This window comes from Littorina saxatilis, linkage group LG12 (genome assembly GCF_037325665.1).
Source record: "Littorina saxatilis isolate snail1 linkage group LG12, US_GU_Lsax_2.0, whole genome shotgun sequence".
NCBI classification, from domain to species: Eukaryota; Metazoa; Mollusca; class Gastropoda; order Littorinimorpha; family Littorinidae; genus Littorina; species Littorina saxatilis.
The window spans coordinates 863082-881075 of NC_090256.1; the positions used below are offsets into that span (position 1 = coordinate 863082).

The 17994-nt window shown below is 43.7% G+C and overlaps 1 protein-coding gene across 3 annotated transcripts in view; it reads right to left on the bottom strand.

Annotated features, from left to right (window-relative positions):
• Positions 1 to 559: 559 nt before the first annotated feature.
• Positions 560 to 17994, bottom strand: part of LOC138981016 (integrin beta-1-like) — a 77237-nt gene continuing 59802 nt past the window's right edge. For all 3 annotated transcript variants that reach the window (XM_070353806.1, XM_070353804.1, XM_070353803.1), the window contains exons 21-22: positions 5923 to 6089; positions 560 to 1939 (exon numbers count right to left, since the gene is read on the bottom strand). In XM_070353806.1, the coding sequence (XP_070209907.1) occupies positions 1874 to 1939; positions 5923 to 6089 (233 nt within the window). In that variant the 3' untranslated portion in view covers positions 560 to 1873. The remainder of the gene's footprint in view (positions 1940 to 5922; positions 6090 to 17994) is intronic.

Genomic DNA, 17994 nt, shown 5'->3' on the forward strand with positions numbered 1-17994 from the left:
AAAAATGAAAAAAAATGTCTGGGGATATCATACCCAGGAACTCTCATTTAAAATGTCATAAAGATCGGTCCAGTAGTTTACTCTGAATCGCTTTACACACACACACACACACACAGACACACGCGCACACACACACACACACACCACGACCCTCGTCTCGATTCCCCCTCTATGTTAAAACATTTAGTCAAAACTTGACTAAATGTAAAAAGCAGACAGAAAAAGTAATAACTTGAAGTGTAAATAAAATGAAAACAATAAACATTATAATACAAGTTTTGGGTTGGTTGGTTGTATGTTCTTGTGTTTTTGTGTCTTTACAATTCAACAACAACATAACGTTAGCACTATTGAATTCAACAATAATTGACTGGCTGCGTGTCTCTCTCTCTGTCTCTGTCTCTCTCTCTCTCTCTGTCTCTATCTCTGCCGGTCTGTCTCTCTCTCTCGATTTCACGCATTTACACACACACACACACACACACACACACACACACACACACACACACACACACACACACACACACACACACACATATGATACACACACACACTCACGTGGAAGAAGCATATTTCAAATTCAAAGTAATAATTATACAGGTGTACATGATATAGCATTTACAGACGCATGAATGACATGATATATAAAAAAAATTCAAATACATATTGTTGAAATTAAAAAGTAAATGAATATACAACAAGAAGGAAAGATAACAAGCTGACACACATGTGTGTGTGTGTTTAAGTGTGTGTGTGTGTGTGTGTGTGTGTGTGTGTGTGTGTGTGTGTGTGTGTGTGTGTAAGTGTGTACGTTAAGCAAAAACTTTAGCATTATATGACTTAAGCAAAAAAGCAAGAAAACGCTCGTATTTCTTGCGGAGAGGGAATAAAATCCCCCCCCCCCCTCTCTCTCTCTCTCTCTCTCTCTCTCTCTCTCACACACACATACACACACACACACACACATATATACACACACACACACACACACACACACACACACACACACAAACACACACACACACACAAACACACACACACACACACACAAACACACACACACAAATAAAATAAGCGCAATTCAAGCCACAAATATACATGTGTACATGGTAGTAGGCACAGACGAACAACAATTTGTTTACACCTCGGTCTACTTATTTTGTCGGTTGGATGTTTGCTCGTTTTGTTTTTGTTTTTTTAAGTCAATTAATCATATCGTTTTTCGACATCCGCTAAAGTAAACTTAGGGAGGCATCTTTAACAAGGCTGATTCACCTACACTATCAAAAGTAGAACCGCTGCTTCTTTGAGGATGCAGTGATATCTCACAATCCAAAACAGAGCAAACGTCGATTGCTTAAAGATGGCCCATTTAACCATTGGTTTAACCATTACAAGGTGGTAGTCAGTTGCTGTTGCTTTAACAGTAGAGAAACGGTTGATTGCTGCAAATTTAGCCTCTTCATTCCTTGGTCATTACTTTAGCTGTAGTAAGTAGGTGTTGTTTCAAAAGCAGGGACATATGATACTGATTGCTGCAGGTTGGCCTCTTCAGTCCTTGGTCATTACAGGGTTGTGGTAAGTTGTTGTGGCCTCTTCAGTCCTTGGTCATTACAGGGTTGTGGTAAGTTGTTGTGGCCTCTTCAGTCCTTGGTCATTACAGGGTTGTGGTAAGTTGTTGTGGCCTCTTCAGTCCTTGGTCATTACAGGGTTGTGGTAAGTTGTTGTGGCCTCTTCAGTCCTTGGTCATTACAGGGTTGTGGTAAGTTGTTGTGGCCTCTTCAGTCCGTGGTCATTACAGGGTTGTGGTAAGTTGTTGTGGCCTCTTCAGTCCTTGGTCATTACAGGGTTGTGGTAAGTTGTTGTGGCCTCTTCAGTCCTTGGTCATTACAGGGTTGTGGTAAGTTGTTGTGGCCTCTTTGTAGATAGGGTTGTGAAACTGCAAAATGAGAGAAATTAGGTTAGTCTCTTCTGGCAATCTGTTACTGAAACATTAATTGTCATTACGACTTTTTAGTTAACTGAGAAGCTGTTGATGAGAAGGTTCCCTTCCCAGAGAGTAAACCGGCAGGGCTCCCCATAGAGTAAACCGGCCAGGGCTCCCCATAGAGTCAACCGGCAGGGCTCCCCATAGAGTCAACCGGCAGGGCTCCCCATAGAGTCAACCGGCAGGGCTCCCCATAGAGTCAACCGGCAGGGCTCCCCATAGAGTCAACCGGCAGGGCTCCCCATAGAGTCAACCGGCAGGGCTCCCCATAGAGTCAACCGGCAGGGCTCACCATAGAGTAAACCGGCAGTGCTCCCCATAGAGTAAACCGGCAGGGCTCCCCATAGAGTAAACCGGCAGGGCTCCCCATAGAGTAAACCGGCAGGGCTCCCCATAGAGTAAACCGGCAGGGCTCCCCATAGAGTAAACCGGCAGGGCTCCCCATAGAGTAAACCGGCAGGGCTCCCCATAGAGCGCGTCCCTGCGTCCTATACGCCCTAGAAGCCGAAATCACGTACAAGAAATTCATGGAGCGGGTCCCGGGACGCACTAAACCTACAAAGAGCGGGTCCCGGGACGCACTAAACCTACAAAGAGCGGGTCCCGGGACGCACTAAACCTACAAAGAGCGGGTCCCGGGACGCACTAAACCTACAAAGAGCGGGTCCCGGGACGCACTAAACCTACAAAGAGCGGGTCCCGGGACGCACTAAACCTACAAAGAGCGGGTCCCGGGACGCACTAAACCTACAAAGAGCGGGTCCCGGGACGCACTAAACCTACACAGAGCGGGTCCCGGGACGCACTAAACCTACAACGAGCGGGGCCCGGGACGCACTAAACCTACACAGAGCGGGTCCCGGGACGCACTAAACCTACACAGAGCGGGGCCCGGGACGCACTAAACCTACACAGAGCGGGTCCCGGGACGCACTAAACCTACACAGAGCGGGTCCCGGGACGCACTAAACCTACACAGAGCGGGTCCCGGGACGCACTAAACCTACACAGAGCGGGTCCCGGGACGCACTAAACCTACACAGAGCGGGTCCCGGGACGCACTAAACCTACACAGAGCGGGTCCCGGGACGCACTAAACCTACACAGAGCGGGTCCCGGGACGCACTAAACCTACACAGAGCGGGTCCCGGGACGCACTAAACCTACACAGAGCGGGTCCCGGGACGCACTAAACCTACACAGAGCGGGTCCCGGGACGCACTAAACCTACACAGAGCGGGTCCCGGGACGCACTAAACCTACACAGAGCGGGTCCCGGGACGCACTAAACCTACACAGAGCGGGTCCCGGTACGCACTAAACCTACACAGAGCGGGTCCCGGGACGCACTAAACCTACACAGAGCGGGTCCCGGGACGCACTAAACCTACAAAGAGCGGGTCCCGGTATGCACTAAACCTACAAAGAGCGGGTCCCGGTACGCACTAAACCTACACAGAGCGGGTCCCGGTACGCACTAAACCTACACAGAGCGGGTCCCGGGACGCACTAAACCTACACAGAGCGGGTCCCGGGACGCACTAAACCTACACAGAGCGGGTCCCGGTACGCACTAAACCTACACAGAGCGGGTCCCGGGACGCACTAAACCTACACAGAGCGGGTCCCGGTACGCACTAAACCTACACAGAGCGGGTCCCGGGATGCACTAAACCTACACAGAGCGGGTCCCGGTACGCACTAAACCCACAAAGAGCGGGTCCCGGGACGCACTAAACCTACACAGAGCGGGTCCCGGTACGCACTAAACCTACACAGAGCGGGTCCCGGGACGCACTAAACCTACACAGAGCGGGTCCCGGGACGCACTAAACCTACAAAGAGCGGGTCCCGGTACGCACTAAACCTACAAAGAGCGGGTCCCGGTACGCACTAAACCTACACAGAGCGGGTCCCGGGACGCACTAAACCTACACAGAGCGGGTCCCGGTACGCACTAAACCTACACAGAGCGGGTCCCGGTACGCACTAAACCTACACAGAGCGGGTCCCGGGACGCACTAAACCTACACAGAGCGGGTCCCGGGACGCACTAAACCTACACAGAGCGGGTCCCGGTACGCACTAAACCTACACAGAGCGGGTCCCGGGACGCACTAAACCTACACAGAGCGGGTCCCGGTACGCACTAAACCTACACAGAGCGGGTCCCGGGACGCACTAAACCTACACAGAGCGGGTCCCGGGACGCACTAAACCTACACAGAGCGGGTCCCGGTACGCACTAAACCTACAAAGAGCGGGTCCCGGGACGCACTAAACCTACAAAGAGCGGGTCCCGGGACGCACTAAACCTACAAAGAGCGGGTCCCGGGACGCACTAAACCTACAAAGAGCGGGTCCCGGGACGCACTAAACCTACACAGAGCGGGTCCCGGTACGCACTAAACCTACACAGAGCGGGTCCCGGGACGCACTAAACCTACACAGAGCGGGTCCCGGTACGCACTAAACCTACACAGAGCGGGTCCCGGTACGCACTAAACCTACACAGAGCGGGTCCCGGGACGCACTAAACCTACACAGAGCGGGTCCCGGTACGCACTAAACCCACAAAGAGCGGGTCCCGGGACGCACTAAACCTACAAAGAGCGGGTCCCGGGTCACACTAAACCTACAAAGAGCGGGTCCCGGGACGCACTAAACCTACAAAGAGCGGGTCCCGGGACGCACTAAACCTACAAAGAGCGGGTCCCGGGTCGCACTAAACCTACAAAGAGCGGGTCCCGGGACGCACTCAATTTCCTCTGTCGTGCGACCCGTATACTCTTTTCAGACTATTCGTCAGCTAAGTCAAAGTGCAAACACAATTTATCCCATTTTCAAGCGGGAACAAAGTGTTCGTGTGTGTTGCATTTGACTTGGTATAGTTGAAGTGTCCTCCTCTAATATTCTGGTAATAAAAAAAACCCAGTTCATATTACATTATTCGCGATCACAATACGTTATATGTAGATAGGGGGTTTCGGGACCCCGGACTCTTCGGACCCTCTAAAACTCTGGTAAGGGGGTCCATGGACCCTCTAAACATTAAAAGTGGGGGTCCATGGACCCTCTAAACATTAAAAGTGGGGGTCCATGGACCCTCTATGACGGGCGTTCGTGGGGAGCCGTGTAAACCAGACAGCTGTATCAGTCATTCTTCAGTCACTCCTGCTTGACAGCAGCTCGTCCTGTTCTCAGCCTTGCAAAAGTAATGGGTTTTTTTGTAGACTGACTGTCTTCGTACTATCAACAATATCAACAACATCAATAATATCAACAATAGCAACAACAACAAGTCTGAACCACCCCAAAACAAACAAACCAACAAATAAAAGAAAAACAAAGAAAAGCCGCAACAGCAACAAGATGGTGATTGACATCACTTCCTGCACATTGACATCACTTCCTGCACATTGACATCACTTCCTGCACATTGACATCACTTCCTGCACATTGACATCACTTCCTGCACATTGACATCACTTCCTGCACATTGACATCACTTCCTGCACATTGACATCACTTCCTGCACATTGACATCACTTCCTGCACATTGACATCACTTCCTGCACATTGACATCACTTCCTGCACATTGACATCACTTCCTGCACATTGACATCACTTCCTGCACATTGACATCACTTCCTGCACATTGACATCACTTCCTGCACATTGACATCACTTCCTGCAAATTTAGAGGCTAGAGTCCATAAAAGCACAAGTCTATCATCTAATTAGATGATGGACTTGTAATAAAAGCAAAACGTTTTTTCTAAATTAAAAAAGAAAAGCTCACAAAAACCACATCATTATGCTGGCATTCTGAATACTACAAACGACCTATAAGTACATCCAGATCCGCTGAAGCAAAACACAATCACAACCAAACGTCACGGCCTCTGTTCTTTTCATTTTGACCTTGACTGACCTTTGCCCACTTTGGAGATTGGAGCTCGCGCAGGAAGTGCTGGTACTCGAGCCTGTCAAAGAGAGAGGTGAGTAGCCTGACCAGCAAGAGAAGAATCAGCCCCACACCCACCACTCCAGCCACCACGCCAAAGGCGATGATCAGAATGTTAGGTCCCTCAGTGCACACTGCCAAACAAACAAAGAAACAAAACGCAAATAATAATAATAATCAAAACAACAACAAGTCGCGTAAGGCGAAAATACAACATTTAGTCAAGTAGCTGTCAAACTCACAGAATGAAACTAAACGCAATGCAACGCAGCAAGACCGTATACTCGTAACATCGTCAGTCCACCGCTCACGGCAAAGGCAGTGAAATTGACAAGAAGACGGGGTAGTAGTTGCGCTGAGAACGATAGCACGCTTTTCTGTACCTCTCTTCGTTTTAACTTTCTGAGCGTGTTTTTAATCCAAACATATCATATCTATATGTTTTTGGAATCAGGAACCGACAAGGAATAAGATGAAAGTGTTTTTAAATTGATTTCGACAATTTAATTTTGATAATAATTTTTATATATTTAATTTTCAGAGCTTGTTTTTAATCCAAATATAACATATTTATATTTTTTTGGAATCAGCAAATGATGGAGAATAATATGAACGTAAATTTGGATCGTTTTATAAAAGAAATATTTTTTTTACAATTTTCCGATTTTTAATGACCAAAGTCATTAATTAATTTTTAAGCCACCAAGCTGAAATGCAATACCGAAGTCCGGGCTTTGTCGAACAATACTTGACCAAAATTTCAACCAATTTGGTTGAAAAATGAGGGACGCACACACACACACACATACACACACACATACACACACACATACACACACACATACACCACGACCCTCGTCTCGATTCCCCCCTCGTTGTTAAAACATTTAGTCATAACTTGACTAAATGTAAAAATGACTGTGGGTGAGATGAACAAAGCTAAAAAAACAAAAGAAATCTGTACTCAGCAACAAGTCGCGTAAGGCGAAATTACTACATTTAGTCAAGCTGTGGAACTCACAGAATGAAATTGAACGCACTGCATTTTTTCACAATGACCGTAGTCCGCCGCTTGTGCAAAACGGAGTGAAACTGACGAGCCTGTTCAGCGCGGTAGTGGTTTCGCTGTGCTGCATAGCAAACTTTTCGGTACCTCTCTTCGTTTTAACTTTCTGAGCGTGTTTTTAATCCAAACATATCATTCATATCTATATGTTTTTGGAATCAGGAACCGACAAGGAACAAGATGAAATTGTTTTTAAATCGATTTCGGAAATTTGATTTTGATAATAATTTTTATATTTTTAATTTTCAGACCTTGTTTTTAATCCGAATATAACATATTTATATGTTTTTGGAATCAGAAACTGATGACGAATAAGATGAACATAAATTTGGATCGTTTTATAAAAAAATAATTTTAATTACAATTTTCAGATTTTTAATGACCAAAGATAAAAGAAACCTACATCACGACTGTACTGCGCCACGACCCGGTTACGCTTGTTTTGTGCAGTTCAAAATAAGCGTAGGGAGAGCGCGCAGCTTCGAGACCTAGCAGATCCTATGACGGCTTACTAGTGCCCAAACTATAGGGTTACCATTTTCACGTGAAAATTAGTAATTAACAGTGTTAATAGACCTTTTTCACTTAAATTTTGGCGCATGCGCTGTGAAGTTTATTGTCACATCTACCGGAACTAGGGGGCAAAGGGAAAAATCGACAACGAGGCTTGGTGCAAAGTCAAGTGCGGAGACGACGAGGCAAACTGTTGTGTTTGCAACTGCAAGTGCAACAGTGGAATGAAGAAAGAGAAATACGGTGGACAGAATTTGTCATTGTATGGGCTTTCCGATGGGTGCAAGTGCGAAGGCGCAACAGCGAAGGACGCGATGGGTGCAAGCAATCCGACGACAGGGGTTTGTCGTGCCATTGAAAAGTCTGCTCGAGTCACTTCTGTCTGGTGTTTTTCTGTGTGTGAGTTTGTGTGTACGATACCGTGTGTACGTATGCGTTTGTGCGTGTGTGTGTGTGTGTGTGTGTGTGTAATGAAGAGAGAGAGAGAGAGAGCGGTAATTGAATTTGGCTTTTACCGAATGAAAACTATTGTCAAAAACAGTGCATTAAGAACTAAAACCAACCAACCATAAAATAAAAAGCACCCTCCATCCCTTTTAACTGTCTCTCTCTTCCGCTTTCACGCGCTTTTTATGTCTGTCAATCCCCCCCTCTCTCTCTCTCTCCCCCTCTCATTTCATAAAAGAATTTGGGAGAGAAGAAAAGGTTTCAATATCCTCGGTTATACCTTGTGTCAATATTTCCATTTACAAATATATGCAATAACACTGTCTTACAATTAGTCAAAAACAAAGCCCTTTTTTTCTAAAAAGATCAAAATCCGAAAGAAACAACTGAAAATCATGCAGAGACTTTCTTCCAAAAATTACAGATCTCTGGCAAATTGAAAGGAACAACAAAATATTCCTTCAGAGAGAGCGAGAGAGATAGAGGAGAGAGAGAGAGAGAGAGAGAGAGAGAGAGAGAGAGAGAGAGAGAGAACTCAGAACTCAGAATGGTTTATTATTAAGGACACAGAGAGAGAGAGAGGCAGAGAGAGAGGCAGAGAGAGAGGCAGAGAGAGAGGCAGAGAGAGAGACAGAGTGAGTGAGCGAGCGAGTGAGCAAGAGAGAGAGAGAGATAGAGAGAGTCACACACACACACACACACACACACACAGGCACACACACACACTGAAACAGACACACGCACACACACACATACATACACAGACATACATATATATGTCGTATCCATTCTGTACAATTTGCGCATTATGTACAATGAGCAGCATATCGTGCTCATTGTATACAATGAGCAACAAGTTTTGCTCATTGTATACAATGAGCAAAACTGTTGCCCATTGTATACAATGAGCAAGACCATAAAGTTGCACATTGTATACAATGTGCACCGAGTGAGCAAGATTGTTGAATGACGTTCAAGCTACACTGATATATGAATCATGGTGAATGGTAAAGTGTTCAAATAACGATGTTTGTTATGTTTAAGCATTGTTTTAATTCTCATTTCGCTAAAACTAAACAGTGTATTAAGAATTTAATTATTGTAAATTAAAGGGGCAAAAAACAGCTAAAAACAACTTTGTTTAAAAAAATTCTTTGATGCATAGGAACCACTTTAGTGAAACCGCACATCGATAGCGCTGTTAGTTTGGCTGGAAATAACATTTAACTTTGTAGTGGAAGTAGAATGACGTCATATTTTTTATTTTAAAACGGCCGTAACTCGTGTAGACCCTTCCACCAGCATCTTAGACCACTCTTTGTACTTTTTATTTTAATAGATGATTGTCATTTGTTTTACCTCATGTCTGCCCTGTGTGTGATGGTGTGATCGTGACTGCTGTAGTGTGGGCGTGTGTGTGTTGGTGTGTATGTCAGTGAATGTGTGGGCGTGTGTGTGTGTGTGTCAGTGTGTGTGTGGGTGTGTGTGTGTGCGTGATTTTACCAACACTACGCTAAATTCCTTGTGCTTTAAATGTTTTTTTAATGTCACTTGGCTCAATAAATACTGTATTCTGTATTCTGTATTCAACATTTGACCAATATGCTTTCGGCGTTTTGAACTGGCGTGCATGTGATAAGAAAAAGAATGGAACAAAAAATCCAAAACAATTTTTTTTTTTCAAAAAAATATTCAAAATCTTTTCTTTTTTTAAAATATATTTTTTGTTACATTTACCTAGAGTAAAGAGTAAAGAGTAAGCAATCTCTTTTTGGCCCAAAAACATGAAACGACAGAAACCTGTTGACTGCCCCTTTAATTAAACAATAAAAACAAATACAACAATTAATGTTGTTTCAACACACGCACACACACATAACATTCGTTCATAATAACGCTCACATTGTCATGTCATGCTAAAAGTAAGAGATAGAAACAACAACGTCAGCTAATGAGAGCGTCGTTTTCACCGCCTTTCACACTTTTTCTATTTGTGAGTAAAGGGTTCAAATAACGATCTTGCAAACTACGTGCGATTTTGACCAAATAGGACTGAACCGAACTCGTGTTTGAAATTATTTGGATTGTCTGACCACTTTCTTTCTTTCAGTATTTTAGTTTCGGTGTCAGTGTCAGTCTGCCCGGCGATAGAACGCGACCACCATGGATCAAAATCGAACTAAGTTTGATGCAGAAGTGCAACGTCAAAGTGTTGGCCACGTGAAGTGGTTCACACAGGAAGACCTTACCACCATGACGGAAAGAGTTCGACAACTGAAACTCGGAAGCCAAAAGAAGACGCCCAACGACTACAAACTCGTAAAGCGATACGACGTAATCGAAGTTGCACATTTCCAAAGACTGATTGTAGCGGGATCGAATCCTGCATGATATTTATTATTTACAATAATTAAATTCCTAATGCACTGTATAGTTTTAGCGAAATGAGAATTAAAACAATGCTTAAACATAACAAACATCGTTATTTGAACACTTTACTCACATATTCCATTCAACCATTCACTATGATTCATATATCAGTGTAGCTTGAACGCCATTCAACAATCTTGCTCACTCGGTGCACATTGTATACAATGTGCAACTTTATGGTCTTGCTCATTGTATACAATGGGCAACAGTTTTGCTCATTGTATATAATGAGCAAAACTTGTTGCTCATTGTATACAATGTGCAAGATATGCTGCTCATTGTACATAATGCGCAAATTGTACAGAATGGATACGACATATATACACACACAAACCACGAGTGAGAGCGAGAGACTGAAAAAATGAGAAAGAGAGAGTCGTCAGTAAGTAGTGGTATTGCCAGTGTTTCATTTGTGTGCCAAATCTGAATTCACACACACACACACACATTACAATTATTTGGTTGACTTCATAAACAAATGTGTTCTGTTTTTATTTTTTATTTTTGTACTGTGAGCACATGCACAGAAAAGTACAACATTGGAAAAAAGAATGTGCAGCTGTCTACTAGTACTAGACTCATAGAATGTACATGCATGTGTATGTTATAATGATAATGTGACACAAAATAAATCTTTCTTCTGTCCCATACACATGACTTGAGCTGTTCATACATATGTGCCTGTTTCAGTGTTTGTTGGTGTGACTGTTACTTAATGTAAGCCATTTAAACTCTGAAAATAACAGAACAAATCACCATGTCACTGCACATACAAGTCAGAGCACAACAAGAAAGTTGTAAACACAATTCTGATACAATGGGATGATTCCAGAATGCTATACACACACATCTTCAGAGTCAAACACAATCACACCACACTTGGACACATGTTGGTCAGGGCACAGCAAACAACTACTATTTTGTCGAGGAATGTTACATCCTCGCCTTCACAAGGCAGTATTAGATTGATGGGGATAGTACTACTCAGAATGGTATATTTCATTACAACATTGCCAATTACACGTTCAACATGGATCCTTAAATGTGCAATTTTCCTTGTCTGCTCAATGTCCTGGGAATGCATCTGCAACTTTCCCCTAGTAAATGCAGGGATTTTCACCTCTGCACATGCAAGACCTACAATCTCCTCTATATCAAAGCCGCGATCTGCTAGCACTTTGTCTCCTGGTAACAGATGATTCAGAAATCCACTATTTTCTGTTATCATCTTATCACTTGCCTTCCCTCCCCACCCCTTCGACAGAAATGAAATAACCCCCTGTGGTGTTATGCCTATGAGATATTTCATGGTGTGGTTGTGTTTATAATTTGACCATGTCTCTGAGCGAGCCCCACAATTTGAAGGTTTTTCAATAAAAATCTCAAAGCAGTCAATGATCACAGCAACATTTCTTCCAAAGGCCTCAATGAACTCATGTGGCATGCTGTCATGCAGAGACTGCCTATCTGGCCAGTGAATAAGTCCCACTAAGCGTTCATACAGAACATTCATGGTTTCCATGATGACAGCCGAAGAACTTCCCAAACGCTAACTGAACCAGTACTAGCACTAGTAGCAGCCGAAGCACGCAATATCCTGCTTACCAAGATGGCCGCCGCTTAGAAAACCAGTGGCTGTGACGTCACGATCGCATTGCCGATTGTTAATTTGCATCCGATTAAAGAACTATGGACCAGAAAAGTTTCGAATCGAAGGATGTTTCGCTCTGGCCGGTGTAACAGTCGCGCATGCGCATTGAGCCCCCACAGTCACGAGGCACATGAAAATTAGTAATTAACGCGTGAAAATTACTAATTTTTAGTTTTGGCGCTAATAAGCCGTCAGGAAGCGAGCCAAAACTGAAAATTAGACATTAACACTTGAAAATTAGTTATTAACACGTGAAAATTAGTAATTAACACGTGAAAATTAGTAAATGTAATTTTCTCGTGAAAATTAGTTACTTTCACGGGTTAATTACTAATTTTTAGTTTTTGCGCTAGTAAGCCGTCATAAGATCCCACCCCTTCCAAACCACGCTCATGAAGATCCTCCCACGTTTGGCCCACGATTGGCCACGCTCTCCAAACATTTTTACAACGGAGTGGAAGCGGCGTCTCTGTGTGACCGGGGTATAAATAAGGTACAGACAAATATCTGTACAAAATGGGAAACATTACAAAACGCACAGAGAAGAACAACACACACAAAGAACGCCAATAGTTTTCAATGTTTGTGTGTGTGTGTGTTTGTTTTTCAAGTGGGCCGCGTTTCACACAGTGAGAACAAGAAATATGAATCGGTCTAGCGTGACCTTTCCGGTTTCAAAACAAGACAAATCAAGAATCAATCAATAATTAGCCAGCTACTAAACGTATCCCCTTGTGTCTGTTGGACAGTCAATAACAAGCCAGTTACTAGACGTATCCCCTTGTGTCTGTTGGACAGTCAATAACAAGCCAGTTACTAAACGTATCCACTTGTGTCTGTTGGACAGTCAATAACAAGCCAGTTACTAGACGTATCCCCTTGTGTCTGTTGGACAGTCAATAACAAGCCAGTTACTAGACGTATCCCCTTGTGTCTGTTGGACAGTCAATAACAAGCCAGTTACTAGACGTATCCCCTTGTGTCTGTTGGACAGTCAATAACAAACCAGCTACTAGACGTATCCCCTTGTGTCTGTTGGACAGTCAATAACAAGTCAGTTACTAGACGTATCCCCTTGTGTCTGTTGGACAGTCAATAACAAGTCAGTTACTAGACGTATCCCCTTGTGTCTGTGGGACCGTCAACAACAAGCCAGTTACTAGACGTATCCCCTTGTGTCTGGTGGACAGTCAATAACAAGCCAGTTACTAGACGTATCCCCTTGTGTCTGTTGGACAGTCAATAATAAGCCAGTTACTAGACGTATCCCCTTGTGTCTGTTGGACAGTCAATAACAAGCCAGTTACTAAACGTATCCCCTTGTGTCTGTTGGACAGTCAATAACAAGTCAGTTACTAGACGTATCCCCTTGTGTCTGTTGGACAGTCAATAACAAGCCAGTTACTAAACGTATCCCCTTGTGTCTGTTGGACAGTCAATAACAAGCCAGTTACTAGACGTATCCCCTTGTGTCTGTTGGACAGTCAATAACAAGTCAGTTACTAGACGTATCCCCTTGTGTCTGTGGGACCGTCAATAACAAGCCAGTTACTAGACGTATCCCCTTGTGTCTGTTGGACAGTCAATAACAAGCCAGTTACTAGACGTATCACCTTGTGTCTGTGGGACAGTCTATAACAAGCCAGTTACTAGACGTATCCCCTTGTGTCTGGTGGACAGTCAATAACAAGCCAGTTACTAGACGTATCCCCTTGTGTCTGTTGGACAGTCAATAACAAGCCAGTTACTAGACGTATCACCTTGTGTCTGTTGGACAGTCAATAACAAGTCAGTTACTAAACGTATCCCCTTGTGTCTGTTGGACAGTCAATAACAAGTCAGTTACTAGACGTATCCCCTTGTGTCTGTTGGACAGTCAATAACAAGCCAGTTACTAAACGTATCCCCTTGTGTCTGTTGGACAGTCAATAACAAGCCAGTTACTAGACGTATCCCCTTGTGTCTGTTGGACAGTCAATAACAAGCCAGTTACTAGACGTATCCCCTTGTGTCTGTTGGACAGTCAATAACAAGCCAGTTACTAGACGTATCCCCTTGTGTCTGTTGGACAGTCAATAACAAGCCAGTTACTAGACGTATCCCCTTGTGTCTGTTGGACAGTCAATAACAAGCCAGTTACTAAACGTATCCCCTTGTGTCTGTTGGACAGTCAATAACAAGTCAGTTACTAGACGTATCCCCTTGTGTCTGTTGGACAGTCAATAACAAGCCAGTTACTAAACGTATCCCCTTGTGTCTGTTGGACAGTCAATAACAAGCCAGTTACTAAACGTATCCCCTTGTGTCTGTTGGACAGTCAATAACAAGTCAGTTACTAGACGTATCCCCTTGTGTCTGTTGGACAGTCAATAACAAGCCAGTTACTAGACGTATCACCTTGTGTCTGTTGGACAGTCAATAACAAGCCAGTTACTAGACGTATCCCTTAGTGTCTGTTGGACAGTCAATAACAAGCCAGTTACTAGACGTATCCCCTTGTGTCTGTTGGGCAGTCAATAACAAGCCTTGTGTCTGTTGGACAGTCAATAACAAGCCAGTTACTAAACGTATCCCCTTGTGTCTGGTGGACAGTCAATAACAAGCCAGTTACTAGACGTATCCCCTTGTGTCTGGTGGACAGTCAATAACAAGCCAGTTACTAGACGTATCCCCTTGTGTCTGGTGGACAGTCAATAACAAGCCAGTTACTAGACGTATCCCCTTGTGTCTGTGGGACCGTCAATATTAAGACAGTTACTAGACGTATCCCCTTGTGTCTGTTGGACAGTCAATAACAAGCCAGTTACTAGACGTATCACCTTGTGTCTGTTGGACAGTCAATAACAAGCCAGTTACTAGACGTATCCCCTTGTGTCTGTGGGACCGTAAATAACAAGCCAGTTACTAGACGTATCCCCTTGTGTCTGTTGGACAGTCAATAACAAGCCAGTTACTAAACGTATCCCCTTGTGTCTGTTGGACAGTCAATAACAAGCCAGTTACTAAACGTATCACCTTGTGTCTGTGGGACAGTCTATAACAAGCCAGTTACTAGACGTATCCCCTTGTGTCTGTTGGACAGTCAATAACAAGCCAGTTACTAAACGTATCCCCTTGTGTCTGTTGGACAGTCAATAACAAGCCAGTTACTAGACGTATCCCCTTGTGTCTGTTGGACAGTCAATAACAAGCCAGTTACTAGACGTATCCCCTTGTGTCTGTTGGACAGTCAATAACAAGTCAGTTACTAGACGTATCCCCTTGTGTCTGTTGGACAGTCAATAACAAGCCAGTTACTAGACGTATCCCCTTGTGTCTGTTGGACAGTCAATAACAAGTCAGTTACTAAACGTATCCCCTTGTGTCTGTTGGACAGTCAATAACAAGCCAGTTACTAGACGTATCCCCTTGTGTCTGTTGGACAGTCAATAACAAGCCAGTTACTAAACGTATCCCCTTGTGTCTGTTGGACAGTCAATATTAAGACAGTTACTAGACGTATCCCCTTGTGTCTGTTGGACAGTCAATAACAAGCCAGTTACTAGACGTATCCCCTTGTGTCTGTTGGACAGTCAATAACAAGTCAGTTACTAGACGTATCCCCTTGTGTCTGTTGGACAGTCAATATCAAGACAGTTACTAGACGTATCCCCTTGTGTCTGTTGGACAGTCAATAACAAGCCAGTTACTAGACGTATCCCCTTGTGTCTGTTGGACAGTCAATAACAAGCCAGTTACTAGACGTATCCCCTTGTGTCTGTTGGACAGTCAATAACAAGCCAGTTACTAGACGTATCCCCTTGTGTCTGTCTGTTGGACAGTCAATAACAAGCCAGTGACTAGACGTATCCCCTTGTGTCTGTTGGACAGTCAATAACAAGTCAGTTACTAGACGTATCCCCTTGTGTCTGTCTGTTGGACAGTCAATAACAAGACAGTTACTAAACGTATCCCCTTGTGTCTGTTGGACAGTCAATAACAAGCCAGTTACTAAACGTATCCCCTTGTGTCTGTTGGACAGTCAATAACAAGCCAGTTACTAGACGTATCCCCTTGTGTCTGTTGGACAGTCAATAACAAGACAGTTACTAGACGTATCCCCTTGTGTCTGTTGGACAGTCAATAACAAGTCAGTTACTAAACGTATCCCCTTGTGTCTGTTGGACAGTCAATATTAAGACAGTTACTAAACGTATCCCTTTGTGTCTGTTGGACAGTCAATAACAAGCCAGTTACTAAACGTATCCCCTTGTGTCTGTTGGACAGTCAATAACAAGCCAGTTACTAGACGTATCCCCTTGTGTCTGTTGGACAGTCTATAACAAGCCAGTTACTAGACGTATCCCCTTGTGTCTGTTGGACAGTCAATAACAAGCCAGTTACTAAACGTATCCCCTTGTGTCTGTTGGACAGTCAATAACAAGCCAGTTACTAAACGTATCCCCTTGTGTCTGTTGGACAGTCAATAACAAGTCAGTTACTAAACGTATCCCCTTGTGTCTGTTGGACAGTCAATAACAAGCCAGTTACTAAATGGATCACCTTATGTAAGTTGGACAGTCAATAACAAGCCAGTTACTAGACGTATCCCCTTGTGTCTGTTGGACAGTCAATAACAAGCCAGTTACTAAACGTATCCCCTTGTGTCTGTTGGACAGTCAATAACAAGCCAGTTACTAAATGGATCACCTTATGTAAGTTGGACAGTCAATAACAAGCCAGTTACTAAATGGATCACCTTATGTAAGTTGGACAGTCAATAACAAGCCAGGTACTAAATGGATCACCTTATGTAAGAGGACAGTCAATAACAAGCCAGGTACTAAATGGATCACCAACCGGCACGGTTGGCCTAGTGGTAAGGCGTCCGCCCCGTGATCGGGAGGTCGTGGGTTCGAACCCCGGCCGGGTCATACCTAAGACTTTAAAATTTGCAATCTAGTGGCTGCTCCGCCTGGCGTCTGGCATTAGGCCCCCCCCCCAAAAAAAAAAATAGGTGTGGTTACGGTAACTTAAAAAAAAATAGGGTAGGAAGGTAGGCAATCACTTTTTTTTCTAGTGTGTACAAATTAAACCTACTTGACAGGGAAATAAATGTGCAACTCGGGCGCTTTCGCTTTCATTGCGTTTTCTGCATTCGTTTACTTGGGGTTTTTTGTATTTTTTTGACAAATGTGCGCGCCTTCGTGAGCGAGGCTGGTACTACATATTGTTCATACGAAATGACAAACACAGGTTACAAGCGATAACGCGCAAAAGTACTGGTTTATTATTTTACATCTGACCCTAGGGATCAGTAATGCATATATAGTTACAGTACTACGTAATGAGATACTACGTATTGCGGTAAAAAACTTATGGACAGAAAGAAAAAGAGAAAAGAAAACAAGTTATTAGACATGGCAAAAGTATCAAATGCATTAACAAGACACGAGAAGTAAATACAAGAAAAATAAACAATCACAAGACAGGCGAAGACAAACAGACAAGAAAGTTACAAATACCAAACACTCGTTGGTTAGTCCTTCAACAACAATAAAAAGTTACGTTCTGTACGTTCAACAATAAAGAATTACGTTCCGTACGTTCAACAATACCATAAGCACTAAGAATACTCAAGAAACTTAGCATACATACGTTTAAAACCAAAATGGCTACTTTCAGAAAAATACAAAACGTTGACTCATCAGGCCAGGAATACAAAGCAAACTGTCAGTGTCATACCAAAAAGTCTCCTAACGACAATGTTCCTGCGTTAATCAAAGTCACAAACAAGATATTTACTCATCCACTTTCCCTCAATAACGTTACAAGAAATAAGCCCGTTTACAAACGATCACCACAGACCGCAAGCTTCTTTTACCTAAATTCTTTTAACGTAAGGCTGAAAAAGTCGGAGAAAACGTTTCACTTCGAACTTCGTTAACCACAG